The sequence below is a fragment of the Caretta caretta genome, chromosome 17 (genome assembly GCF_965140235.1).
Source record: "Caretta caretta isolate rCarCar2 chromosome 17, rCarCar1.hap1, whole genome shotgun sequence".
NCBI lineage: Eukaryota > Metazoa > Chordata > Testudines > Cheloniidae > Caretta > Caretta caretta.
Genome location: NC_134222.1, coordinates 11,481,164 through 11,495,983, shown reverse-complemented (window position 1 = coordinate 11,495,983; position 14,820 = coordinate 11,481,164). Strand labels below are relative to the sequence as shown.

At 43.9% G+C, this 14,820-nt stretch overlaps 1 protein-coding gene across 1 annotated transcript in view; it reads right to left on the bottom strand.

Annotated features, from left to right (window-relative positions):
• Positions 1–14,820, bottom strand: part of WSCD1 (WSC domain containing 1) — a 58,963-nt gene that overhangs the window by 23,920 nt on the left and 20,223 nt on the right. Inside the window, exons 3-4 of the mRNA XM_048824119.2 lie at positions 12,158–12,272; positions 9,103–9,287 (exon numbers count right to left, since the gene is read on the bottom strand). Of these exons, the coding sequence (XP_048680076.1) occupies positions 9,103–9,287; positions 12,158–12,272 (300 nt within the window). The remainder of the gene's footprint in view (positions 1–9,102; positions 9,288–12,157; positions 12,273–14,820) is intronic.

The following is a 14,820-nucleotide window of genomic DNA, read 5'->3' as shown; positions in this document are numbered from 1 at the left end:
CAGTTACACCAGTGTGAATTCAGAGTAAATCCACAGATTTCCATGGAATTGCTCCTCAGTGACAAAGGAGTATATGCAAATAGAATCTGGACTCTAAAATTTTACATTTCTCAGTGGGAGGAAGAAATCAGAGATGTAATCACTGAGATGCGATTTTTAAGGTGATGTGTTTGTTTCCCAGTAGGGATCTGAAGAAGCCACACTGCCGGTATCATTTCACTCTCATAAAATCTTTTGTGCATAAAATCATAGATTTTTAAGGCCAGAAGGGAACATTCAACCATCTAATCTGACCTCCTGTATAGCACAGGCCAAAGAATTTCACCCAGTTACCCTGTATTGAGCCCAATAACTTGTCTGACTAAAGCATCTCTTCCATAAGCATTCAGTCTTGATTTGAATCTATCACTTCAGGCGATAATCACTCTAACTGTTTAAAATGTGTTCCTTATTTCCAATGTGAATTTGTCTGGCTTTAACTTCCAGCCTTTTGTTCTTGATATGTCTTTCTCCATTAGATTAAAGAGCCATTTAGTACCCAGTATTATCTCACCAGGAGCTTATTTCTCCATGGTAGCTTTACACCATAATCAAGTCACCTCTTGATCTTCTTTTGATAAGCTAAACTGTTGTGTTGGCATCTCAATAGCTTGATGATACACATCTAGTGATCACCATTTAAAAGCATCATGTACCACTGAGCCATCTCCCTATTTTAAATATGAGAAAACATTATGCTAGCCCAGATACCACTCTGCAGTATCTAGTGCCAAATGCTGACCTTGCCATGGTTACCATTTTGTTCGCAGAACTGAATGATTATTTTTTAATGCTGAGATTTTCAAAGTGACTTCCAGGATTTGGATGCCCAACGACTGGGAGAAATGAATGGGAAAATGGCATGTTCAAAGGGTACTGGCCATCTATGAAATCCTCAGGCAAAAAGTATCTTTTTGTTTCTTTGTTTTTATTTCAGGGGGGAACAAAATGAGCTCAGTGTGCCAAAAAAAAAGTGGAGTCCAAGATATAGTCAACAGGAATAAGGAAACAAGGAGTAAAACAGGCAGGAGCAGGATACACACTAACGTGATCAGATTACAGGAGGCAAAGGGTCTGATCCTATGCAGGTTTTCAGAACACTGGCGTAGATGAGCCCGTCCCATTAGAACACTAAGTGACATGAGCAAGATCTGTCGTGTGGTTCATTCTCTCTCTCATCCTCGCCCCAGGAGAACTGCATGTGCGGTGGAGCTTTAGTGTTTATTTTTAAATGTCCACACTTCTGTGTTTATACGAGAGAAAATGGGTTGAAGAAATACACTTTGCACTTGGGGGGGGGGGAAGGTGGGTAGATTTGTGATGGTCCTCAGTTTCTGAGGGAGTTCTTTCCACAGCCTTGAATCAGCCCCTGAGACAGTCTGGCTCCTGCACAGATGAATGTATCCTTATGGTAGACTTTGATCTCGTGCACATTTGTGCAGGGTCTAATATTAGAGTTCAGTGACGTTACTGCTTATCTACACCAGCAAGAGAAGAGGTGCAGGTCCAGCATGGGTCTTTAATTCTCCAACAGCAACCTGTGTTCTCTTTGCTGCATTTAAAGACAAATCGAGTCCATATCCCTTGCTAGATCTCTCTATACATATACATGCATCTTCCCTCATCCATGTCACATCTTCACTTCAATTTCATAAGCACCCCATTTGTCCCAAGACAAAAGTGAATATTTTCCAAGCAATTCATCATAATTTGGGCCATGTAACCCTGCCCCATAGCTTTGACAATTTACCCCACCCCCAACAGTTTTGCTATCTGAGAGGAGTTGGGACTAAAGTTTCCTAGAAGTAATTTATTTTATTCCAGTAAGGAAGCTGCATTTCTGTGCCATGCTTTTGATGTGCTCTGCTTGGTTAGATAGGATACCAGTGCTCAGTGGATGATGATCTTATCATGTGATCTGAACACACCATCCCTGTCACATTGTCCGCTTTCAGTCTCGTATAGCATGGCACTGCTGAGAATCATACATCGATAAATGTGGGGTGGAAGGGGTGGGAGGTAGGAGGGAGGTGGCAAAGATATAGGGAGAACATCAGAGAAAGAAAGACAGAGATTAGAGAATGACAGAGGTAAAGACAGGAACTGCTGAAATTCCTTTCTGATTTCCCTCCCCCACCCACACCAATCCAATTCAAAGTACTAGCTCAAGATGAACTATTTCTCCATCTACTGCAGTGGTATAATAATTTACTAGGTATATTAGAAGAGCAGGCAGAGGCCTCATTGTGCTAAGCACTGTACAAACGAGATGACATGGTGGTTGCCCCCAGAGCTGTCCCACTACGAGAACATGCCAATGTGCATCAGACCAGCTGATTATAAAGAACAGCCATCCTACATGCCTGTATGTTATAAGGCTAGAACTGGGCAAACCTATTAAGTCTTACTAGTTTAGATGAGGACGATCAGAATGTTCACATGCTGATCTGAAACTTATCTGATTTGTGCCACACATTTTGATGTGTCTCTTCTCACTCTTCCCTTTTCCTTATTCCTATCCTCCTCCTTTCCACCATCTGAACCAACCAGAAGCTCCCCCATCCCCATCCCATCCTTCTCTTCCATGCCCCACCAATCCTCTCCTCTATCTCCATCAGGCCTCTTTGATATTCTAGCTCTTTTTGCATGGCCCCAAACAGAACCCCTAACCAAGAACAGTTCCCCAGTCCTGCACTATCTTCCACCCCGCAACAAGTCCCCGACCTTTGGTGACATCATAGCTGGAAGGTGGCACTGAAGGGGAATTAGTCGGTCAAAACTGAAACTCTCTCACTTGCTCTTTTTCTCCACTCTATTCAAATCTGTTAGGGGCCAGATCTTCAGCTGGTGAATAGCAACCAGGATCTGCTCTGAGATCTGGCTCCAAATGTTTCCTTGAATCAGAGGTGTAATACATTATAGTCCTGATCCTTAGTAGGTCTAGATCAGTAATGATTCACACCGGCTGAGGTATAAATTCCTTCCACTCCAATACCCCTGTCTGGGGAAGGGTGACTCTGGTTGATAATTGCCTCGCAAATGCTGGAAGGGGTGATTGGGCTATTCTGTGAATTGCAGCTCTGCTTCAGACCCCAAAATAAAGGTTTCTTGTGCTTGCGGTCTGACTTTTGCTCAATTACACTGTACAGTTCCCTATAAATAGTAGTGCTGTCAGACCTTACCCCAGTATATGTAGGATAAAACCTGTGGGCATGAATAGAGAAGGCCTGAATTAGGCCATTGGATCATTTCTGGTGGAAAGACTTTGGCCTCAATTCTGGATTGTGGTACGACTACCTTCCCCTACATCATTGATGGATTATGGGTCTCACGTCAACAAAGCCGACCATGGGAGGATCACCTCAAGACAAGGGATCTTCTGGTGGCATAGAGATTGTGATGTGGCTCCTGTTCTGCCTTTGCCCTCCCTATCGTTTGTTTCCTATCATTTAACCCGTTACTGTTCCACGAGAGGACCTTCCCTCTTCTCATGACAGCTTACCTTGTGTAAGAGCCTTTGGTGAGAGACTTGTCAAAGGCTTTCTTAAAGTCCAAGTACATTCTATCACCCGGACTGCCCTTGCCCACGTGTTTGACACGCTCAAAATATTCCAACAGATTGTTGAGGCAGGATTTCCCTTTACAAAAGCTGTGCTGACTCTTCCCCAACAAATCATGTTAATCTATGTATCTGATCATTCTGTTCTTTACTATAGTTTGAACCAATCTGCTTGGTACCGAAGTTAGGCTTACCGGCTTGTAATTGCCAGGATCGCCTCTGGAGCCTTTTTTAAAAATCGGTGTCACATGTTCTTATGTTCTTACTAGCACTAACAGCAAGGGAGAAGAACTTTATATGGAGATATGCGTCAAAAGAATATATCTCAAAGGTACACAGTATAATAATAAGAAGAGGAAAGAACCCTTTTGTTATCCATTACTGAGGGAACAAAAAGGCCACTGCTCTTTGCACTGTATGAATGGTGGATACCCAGCCCTATGGGGTGGTGACATGGAAAGGTTGCTGTAGGAAAAAACTTGTCTGAGTCAAGGATTGTAGCCTGTTGAGTTAAGTTTTAGTCATGAGGAAGTGTGACTGTACCTTTGTTTTATTATCTCTTTCTATTATCACTTAAATCTGTTACTAAACATATTCTTCTCATATGATAAATTCATCTCAGTGCCGTTACATTCAAGTGAGATGTGCATCCTTAGCTGAGCCAGCAAGCTGGTGTGTATATTCTGTCTCCTTGGAGGCAGTGGACTTGATCATTTATGTGAGTAACCAGTGAGGGGCTGGATGCTGCAGGGAAATGCTTCTGCAGCATTTGGGAGCTGAAGTACACCAAGGGTTAACCTGAAAACTGAAGTTAGGACAGGTGGAGTCCTACAGAGTTTGCTGGGCTGGTAGGGAGCTGCCACACAGTCTAGCACCAGCTGATCCTTTTTATGCTGAGGCAGAGGGTAACAGGGTGACTTACATTTCTGGACATCTCTAGAAAGCATTACAGCAACCCGCACTCTGAGCTGTGTGGTCCTCTGCCATAGTTCTTTGTTCCTCTGACCAGTGATACCCTTCAAGATGAACTGTAACTTTAACAAAAAGAAAAGGAGTACTTGTAGCACGGCTGCCACAAGTACTCCTTTTCTTTTTGCAGATACAGACTAACACGGCTGCTACTCTGAAACCTGTAACTTTAACAGAAGCTATAATACCAGCTACATTGCAGGAAGGCCTTGTCCTATCCGTGGGGCTCCTCAAGAAACGTGCAAGCCAAATAACAAGCAGGGGGAGAAAGAACTCTCCCTAGGATCAGACTGTTACAAAGAGCCCAGCACTAAAAAAAAAAAAGAAAAAGAAAAGCATAGAAGATTCCCTGCTGCCCACGACGCTCCTGAAAGACTCATTGCTTCCCACATTAATACTTGATTCATGAAACAAACGTTTTATGAACATATGGAGAATCCTATCGGATCTGATCTGGACCAGAGCTCCAGCAGCCTCCACCTACATTCTCAAGGGACCAGAGAGCAGCGGGCTCTGTACACAGCCAACAGATAATATTTTAAACATATTGCATTGCTCTGTCTTAGTCTTCCTGATTTGCAAGGGAGAAATCTATAAATAGATGGCCAAATTCTGCCCCTAGGGAAATGATGGGCTCTATTGTGTTTAGCTGTAGCTGCACACTGGTAACAGAGCCAAGCTCGACGTATAGAGCTTTAAAGCTGTAGAGACTGCTGCTTTTTGCTCTGGAGGGCCCTGACTCAGTCAAGATGGCTGTTGTTGAAATACCTGATCCCAGGAGGTCTTGCAAAGGAACACAACGGATGGGTGGAAGCCCTCTCAAGCGCCCTCCTGCCCCCCCCCCAGCCTGATATGTACTCTGTTTTTATATAAGATCTGTGCAAAAGGCAGTCACACTCCCCTATTGTTCCAAAAGCCTTCCCCCAAACAAAGTGAGTGGGAAAAAGAGTGGTGATTCCAAACCACAGAGAGCCTCACTTGTTTGTGCTCATGCTTTTGAATTCTGAATGAATGAATTCTGAGACCCAGCTTGTAATTTAGAGTCCCAGAGTTTAAGGCCAGAAGGGACCACTAGATCATGATCTCCTGCATATCGCAGGCCACCAGCACCACCCCGCACACTAATCCCAGCAACTAAAATGAGACCAGAACATTGCAGCCCGCAGAACACTAAAGTATTAGGTACCGCAGGCAGAGAATAGAAGGGACTGAGCTGCGTCAGTATTTGACAGGGAAATGATTAAGTGAGAGATACCCGGAAAATCCTGGCAAGTGACTCATACCCCTACTGCAGAGGAAGGCAAACTTCCCCCAAGATCGCTGCCAATATGACCGGGGGGGGGGAATTCCTTTGTGACCCCTCAGATTCTTCCCTGATCCCCTTGCACACCTTGAGTAATACCTTACTCTTTGAACATTGAAGTCTGCAAGACTACTGGGCAAGTAAGATACTAATCAAGGTAAATAAGGACAGCAGAATATAGCCCTGGAAGCTCTGTAGAATGAAGTGATCTAGTGAAGTGGCGATCAATTAGACCCTAAGCATGTGAGCAAGAACCAGCCAGTCAAGCACCCAAGAGAAACTGTTCAGTGCCGCTTCAGAGCCGTGGCCCATGCCATCCAGCATCCCAGCTTAGGCTCTACATTCTGTTCTCTGCATAGCCAGAGCATCATGCTAGTGCCTCCATTTGCACCAAACACTCCCCCCCCCTCCCAAAGACAGGAGCCATGATCGCTTCGTGGATTGCAGCTACACTGCAGGACAGAGCCTCTCCTTTCTGAATGGCACAAAAAGGCCAGGATATGGTTCTAACTTCACAGATAAGAATTCCTCCAGCATAAGGGGCATATGATATTACTTAAACTATATAATATTCATCTAAGTGCAGAGGGCCAGCAGATGGCCTTTGTATCCCTTAAATCACACTAGCCCTATTCTGAGGCCTTAAGGGATGCATAGACCTCTGCAAAGAAGTGAATTTCACTGGCACTGACTACTTATAAATGCTGATAAATATGCCACTGAAGTGATCCCCAGCTGACCATCAGAAAGCAAAGTCAACATTGAAAAGAAGTGGATTCCAGTAATGTATTTTTTTACCGAAAGAAGGAACAGACCAACTTTCCTGCTGCCTTTATCAATGGTGGATGGATCAGTCTTGCAATTAATCAGTAACTAGTTTATTATTTTCCTTTGAGTTTTAAGCATCTAAGTTTAGATACCTTGGTTTGACCATGTTGGTGAAAAGATTTCTCTTGATAAAGACTGACTTCCACCCAGTGGACAAATTCACATTTGCATAATTCTTTTAAATTCTGAATCAGAACGAAATGTTGGAAATGTGAAATTTTCAGTGGTATGAACCAAAATGGACTTTTTTAAAAAGAGTCCAGGCTGGCACACTGGTGCCCTGGCAGCCAGCTGTGCTGCTTGGGAGCCGGGCAACCTAGAGAGCCTTGGGGTATGTCTACACTACGCATTAAGCCCAGGCTCTGACTCAGCTTTGACCCCAAATCCCCCTTCCGTTCACACACAAATCAGTCTTACTTGGGTCAGCGAGCACTGAAGACCCAGGTCCTGGGATCTTGCGAGGGAGGAGGATCAAGTCCTGCTGTGACTCAGGTCCAAGCCCAGTCATTTTGCAGTGTGGCTACAGTGCAAGTGACACGCCCGAGTCAGAAGGTGTGCACGGAGCACTATTGGCTGCAAGACCCAGATCCAGCAATTTTAAACCCAAGTTTACAATATGGTGTGGATGCTCCAAGCGCAGGCTTGGCAACACAGAGTCCATAGGCTCAGGTCTCACAGACCCCGGCTTAGTGTGCAGGGGAGACCTACCTTTGGAGCTCAGGCAACCCACCAGCTGAGCTGCTGGGTGGCCAACGGAGGCTAGGAATACAGAAACTCCATCAGGTTGGCTGCTGGGGAGTCTGGGGACTCTGGCATTGCAGCTATCCACCACCTCGTGGGCTGAGTTGCAGGCTGATGAGAAACTAAGGAGGCTGGCCTGCCAGCCTGCCTGGTTTCCATGGAAAGTTTAGATACAGTCGACACATTCCTGTGTTTTGATTCTGTCAAACCAGCATTATCCGATCAGAACACTGTTCCACTGGAAACGTTTGGACCTGCTCTACCACTGACCCTTTGGGCCAGGTTACAGGCAAAAGAGTGGGAAAGGGGGCAGAAGCATACCCTGTATCTGCTTTGTGGACCGTATTCCGTAGATCACTTCACTCCACAGAGCTTCCAGGGCTAGATTCTGCTATCCTTATTTACCTTAATTAATATCTTACTTGGCCAGTAGTCTTGCTGATGTCAGTGGGACCATTCACAGAGTAAAATCTTACTCAAGGTGAGCAAAGTCATCACAGTCTGGCTCTTACACACACACACCCAATTCAGAATTAAACAGTGATGCAAATCGTGGGAAACTTGCCAATGTGCCTGTCAGCCTGACATGGCAATTTAGGTCTGTGTACCTGTGATTTATAATTAATGTATAGCAGTGTGCATTATTGTACAAATCTTGACTCCTCTTTCACCATATATGCTGATGCAACCTAAGGTCTTTGTTGTTTTGTTCCCAGCAAATAGCAGCGTTAAGGAATCAGAAGGTTTGTAGAAGTAAAGACTGTTCAGCTGCTTAGACGTGTATGTGGTTTATGTTGGTCTGAAGGTCTATCTGTTTTATCTCCCATGATAAATCCTAATTGAACGGCAAACAAGAATTGACTCAAAATTAGGCAAAACTCCCCACAAACTCCAGCTATTAGGGGAATAGGTGTCCTTTAGGAACTAGCAAATCTTTGTGTCATATCATTACCAGCTCTCATCTAGAAGAGACAGAGGCATATTCCTCTACCACTGGAAACAGAAATGTATTGATTCTGTTTAAGAGACAGTTTGGGGTGAGAATGGTACATGCATTCTCTTAAGCGAATGGCAGAAGAAATATAAGGTTTCCTAAATTTCTAATACACCTGCATTTTGCCCTGTGATAATGAATGCAAGACTGGTTTTTTTTGCAGATGAACTCTTGCTGAGGTGACAGTCGTAATGCTCTATATTTTACTGGTTCCCATGGTTATGCAAACTCTTTGTGTAGCAACTCTGATGCAACTGAGTCAGATGCTTCACGCTCCTCCTAAATAACCAGTTGAACGACCATCCTAGCTGAGCCAGATACTGGCACCAGCCATAAGTGGACATCATGGCCCAGCTTCTCAAAGTCTTAGGCACCTCACTCTTATTGAAATCAACGGGAATTAGTTGCCTAAGTAACTTTGAAGATATGGGCTCATGCCCTTAGCTGACATTGCAAAGATGCTTCTGTTATTTGCCATGTTTAAAACCCCAGTGAAGGATTCTCTGGAGCAGGATGGGAGGGTTGAATGATAATCTCTCCCCCCACCCCCGCCCTCCCACTGATGTCTGATGCGCCCTGTTTGCGGGATGAACATCACTCAGGACAGCATGCTGAATGCCCTGTCCCTGTTGGGAGAAAATACTCATCAAATAGCGCTATGTTACTTACGTCGTTTGGCCCCTGCCCGTAGTTCCTCCACCCTGTAGACAGACAGCCTGTTCACCCCGCCACAGATGGAACCTTTCTCTCCTTTACATTCATTGTTGCACTCTTCTTGCTTTGCAATCATTATGGGGAGCTTGTTCCCACAGTAACATTCTGCACCATACTCCAAGCCAGCATAGGTATAAGCCCTGTAGGAAGAAAACAATACCTTGAATACAGCTAGACCCTTTGTATTCCAAAGTTCCTCTGCACAGTTGGCAAACTTGGGAAACTTGTATATACAAACTATGCACAATACCCCCCACCCCCACCAAGAAATGCAGACAACTCTGGAGAGCAAGGCAGCAACTGTTAAAAAGTGAATAACAGCACGGCACAACAGTGATAGGCAAGAAGTGCAGAATAACACATCCAGTTGAAAGTAAACAGGGAATTTTGTTAGGCAGAATACAAAGGTCTCCAAGGCAGTTTGACCAGTGCACTCAGGTTTTTAATACTCCTGCTTTTGAAAGAAGTGCTACGGAAATATGAATAGTGATATTTTCCCAGGACTTCATTTTCATGCCTTAGCCAAATGACACCCCAGCAGCACAGTGCCCTTAAGACTATGCTGGGCATTGGTTCAGGAGTGTCTCCTACTGAACCAGAGCACCATTTCTTGACACGTCCGTGTTTGCTGGAGGTTTCTCATCCGAGCACTGCTCAGGTCTGGGCCAGTTTAGAATGCCCGATGTGACGGCATCGCAGCTCCAGGGGAGATGGGTCTTGGTCGAGCCAAAATATTTCAGTGACTTTTTGTAAAGTATTGGACCATTTAGAGCAGCACAGGAGAAAACTCCATTGCTGAAGCTATCTTGACTAGCCTTTACAAGGAGCCACTTTTGATCCAGTCAAGGAACTTTCAAATGGTCAAAACAAAGAACTGGCTATTACTTCAATTTTAGATTAAAGGCTTGCTGTCTCTTTCAAGGTGTAAAAGTGTGCTTCAGTGAACAGTTGCTATATAAAATAAGAAAACTCAAAAATAAGTATGAAAGGGCAATCCGCTTTGATTAGGGAGGTGTCTGTTAAAAATTCAAACATATGGCTTGCTGTACGGAAGTTAAAATTTGAAGGGATGTAGTTTAACTGGCAGTACAAAATGATGCCATACAAATAGAAAGCCTTTGTCTCGTAAGGTGAGTCTCTCTAACTCTCTCACATTCCACTGAATGCATCCGATGAAGTGAGCTGTAGCTCACAAAAGTTTATGCTCAAATAAATTTGTTAGTCTCTAAGGTGCCACAAGTCCTCCTTTTCTTTTTGCGAATACAGACTAACTCGGCTGCTACTCTGAAACCTCTCACACTCAGAGTTTCTTACCCACACCAAGAGAGACAGAGACAGACAGACAGACACACAGACACACAGACACACACACACACAGCTGTGAGAACACAAGATGAGATCTGGAGCTATGCTGATTAACATCAGCTTAAGGTCTGGCTCATTATTCTTAAATATATTTCAAACAAGAATCAATAAACAAGAATCTGCTTGTAAAGGGATTCCCACTTACCGCACCAAAAAGAAATGTAAGAGTTAATGGCTAATTCCCTATTGCTGTTCAAGCAGAGCTGTATTATTACTTGCAGTATTATTTATTGTATCTGCCTCTTCAGCTTCTCTCCCGTCTGAATGTAACCTGTTTTCATTTAATAGGTGTAATCGCAATCATCATTACTAAAAGTTAATACTAAATAAGCTTTGAAGAAGGGTGGTTTTGTGGTTGAGGCACTGGACTGGGACTCAGGAGATCTGGGTTCAGTTCCCAACTCTTCTACACATTGTCTCTAGGACTTCGGGCAAGTCACTGAATCTCCCTGTGCCTCAATTCTCCATCTGTAAAATGGGGATAATAACCATTCCTTTCTCTCACTCTTTGTCTGCCTTATCTATTTAGATTGTTTTTGGCATGTCTATTATTGTGCATTTTTACAAATGCAGCTTAGGAAGCATAAAGGAAAGGTTTTCAATCTTGGTCACCAAAAGTTGGTTCCTACATTTCTAGATCAACATTTAAATAAATGGCCTGATTTGTAGAAGTGCTGATTGCCTGCGGTTTACATTGGCTCCAGGTGGAGACATGAATACAGGTGAACAAACCTGTCTGCGGAGGACGCGGGGTTTATTTTCCTTGCTTCCTGAGTCCAATGTGAGCACCTGCTCTGGAGTATAATTCCCCTGTGCACCAAGTTAAATCCTGAGCAAGATCAACGATTCCAATACTCCAAGCTGTCCCCCTGAATCAGGAAGTGTCTCACCAGTTTCCATAAGGGGGCTCTGTGAGGCCCCACTAACCGGAAGCGCTACAGCTGGAGGAATTAGCATATCCCAAGAGCGAGTCTCCCATGATTACACAGTGACTGTAGGCATTGCCCTGAACAATGGGTAGCACAAAAGGGTACTCCTGGGATGATGCATCTTAGGAAGCAATGTGCCTGAGACACACCTCTGAGTCTCCATTCTTTTGCTGCTTCCTCTTGCCCCTGGGAGCAGAGAGGCTGGTGGAGAAGTGCAGGCCTATACCTGCCATAAATTCTTACCGCCGACCCACATGCTGGCTCAGCTAATCTGGCCAGTGAGCCTGGGGGCAGAGCCAACATTCTGACCCCCTGCTCCAGAGTTGAGGTAAGCAGGGGAGTAGCTTTGCACCCAGACCCAAGGTTCTTACCCCCCTCTTATTCCCCATGCACAAGTATGTAGGTCACGTTACAGTTTAGACCACAAATTGGGCTAGCTAACATTTCCTGCACTCTCCATTCATTTCCCATGTAATTCTGGGGAAGGACACTGACCCCAAAATGGCTTTCCTTCTGTGATTAGGCAGAGGTGAAAGAGTCCCCTTCTTGCAGTGTTGCCAAGCAACCTTATGTTTGGAGGCATGAGGTAAACAACGTTTTCAAAACGGTTTGTCTCCTCTTTAATATATGCACGTGCTTCCCCCTTGTGAACTCAATTCTACGTTCCCTTTGTTATCGGAGAACAGTTGAAAGTGCAGTGAAAAATCTCTCTTTACCTCTCAGCACAAGCTTCTTGACAATGAGATACTGTCATTTTTCTTAAGTCATAAAACACAGCTCCCTTCAATGTCTTCTCCCTGGAATCATCACTGAAGCATCCAACGTAAGTGCCTAAAGTACATGAAATAGCACAAGAGTTAGAGATAATCTTACGTTCTGGAACATTCAACTGCAAATTCAAGGCCCTTAGTTATACGTGGCGCTTTGCTGTTTGCTCAGGCAGTAGCAATATGTTTGGTAGCCTGGGCTGGTACGTAGACTAGTCGCGCTGACATTCAACTCCCCTAAGAAATCTAGGGGGCAAAGTTAAGGTTGCGTGAGATGGGGCAAAGTCAGGATGGGGCTCACCACAGAAAGGCAAGGAGATAGTTGTGAATGCTGGTGGGGGTTATATCTGGTAGAGTATGTGGGGAGTAGACAGGGGAGGGAAATGTAAGAGAAAAGGAAACTTATGTACATACATTATTTTAAAATATAAGATCCTGATGTCTTTCCTAGACCCTTGCACACTCATTTACTCCCTTCTGTAGTTCCTTCTGTCCATCACCCATGGCAACAGAGCCCTCCATCCATCCTGGTCACCATCCCTGATCCACCTTTCTATGTCATCCTGTCTTGAGTCCTCATCACACCTCCACAACTTCTGTCCCCTGCCCCATCTATGTTCCCAGTACCCTATATCCTCTTCCATGCAGCCTATCCTGCATCCCTCCTGGGGCCAGGCCAGGGCCAAGTTAAGCCCCCAGCGCAAGTTATGGCAGCATCTAACTTGCACCTGGCTGTAACAGCCCCCACCAGCCAGAAGCCACAGTAACACTCACAAAGTACAACAACACTCCACCTTCTTTCTATAGCTAGTCCACCTATTTAGGGGAATAGTGTTGGCCATACTGGCCCTTATGCCTCCCTGGGATTCCCCTTAGCCAGGTAAGCTAGCTCTGTAGCGGCTTTGGGCCAGGAGACCAGCTCAGAGCAGCTGCAGCAATTGGTCAAGATATGGCCTATGACAAGCCAACAAAATGAGTTAGGAAAAATGTTCAGAGTGAAGGGAAAGTATATTTCCACAAATACCATGACTTGGAAAACCCTTTTTGGATTGTTAAAAATCTTCCCTGAAAAACTCTACCCTGGAATGAAATGAGATGTGAGAAGTGTCAGGAAGATGAGTTTCTTTCTGAAATAGGTAGGGATGTATTGAAAACTCAGTCTGTAGTGGAAAGATAACTTTAGCCTTACCTATGGAGCTATCTGTCTGTCGATGCTATTGAACCACACCTCCTCTCCCATCGCTGTTATTGAGACCTTTGAAATACACCTGGCGTTACTTAGCGTTTGAAAGCAAAATATTTCAGTTAGCCTATCTCCTATATTAAGCATCTTGTCTTTTTGATGTCAGTAACAGACTACATGAAAACCACGTGTAGCCTGTGATATACGGAAAAGAATTCCACACCAGAAGAAATATGAAGAGGCTTTATAATGTACAGTGGAGTCATTCAGGTACATGGAGTCATCAGGTATAAAGGATGAGAGGAAACTTGATTCTGGAATTTGATTCCTATTAAAATATAAATATTAGAGGATACAAGTATCAGGTAATCTGTAGACAGGAAGGGAAAATAAGATGAGAATTGATAAAAACCATTCTGAAGAGTAATAAATAAAACTACAGGGTGGGGGGAGTTACTCCAGAGTCAAATGGAGAATTCAGAGCTAAGAAGATAAATCCAGCATTCCAATGGCACACACACCACAGTAGTTTCAAAGAACTGCACGTTGGTAATTTGCAAACATGCAATTAGAAAATCCACAAGCTGTGAATAAACACCCACAAAAGGCTGTTAATGAGATGTGAGTTATGCACCTGGAATAAGAATTTTTTATATTTCAATGGGGCCTTTTGACTTCAGGGGCTTGATTCCACCAGTTGCTGCTGAAAATGTAACATGGGTTCATGTCAAACACAGAGATAGTGTAAGAGAATCTAAGTTAATGTAAATTATACCTGGTTCTAGCCTCTATGAGTAATTTCCATCACTGAAGACTCCTATAATTCTCTTATCTACTTATTAATATCTGCCTTAATCCTCACCTTATATGATCACTCAGCCCACATGACCTTAGAATGCAATGGTGTTTCAGTGATAATGTCTGTCAAATGGGGAATAACATGAAATGGGACAATAATTTCCGATGAAGCCATATGATCTCTTAAAAAGTATCCTAGAAATATGCATTATTATTAGCTGGAAATATCTTCCACACACGATTTATTATTATTTGTATTAGAAGTAATACTTAGGAGCCACATTGTGATAGGTGTTGTACAAATACCCGGAAGAAACATTCTCTGCCTGGAAGAGCTTAGAATCCTAATAGACAAGAAAGTTAAGGATGATGGAGGGAAACAGAGGTGGAATGACTTGTCCAAAGTTACGCAGCAAGTCAGTGGCAAAGCTGTAAATTACAGCTGTGTGAATAACTGATTTTTCAGTTACCTGGCAATTCCACAAAAATGGGGGGGGGGGGGTGAGAGGGGCATTGCTGAGTTGACCCGGATCTGACAGTTTTCAAAATTTCTGTCAAATTGGGGAGGAAAAATAGTTTTGAGTCAAACAGAATGTTTTGTTTTGATTTTGAGCTCTTCAAAAAAAAAAAC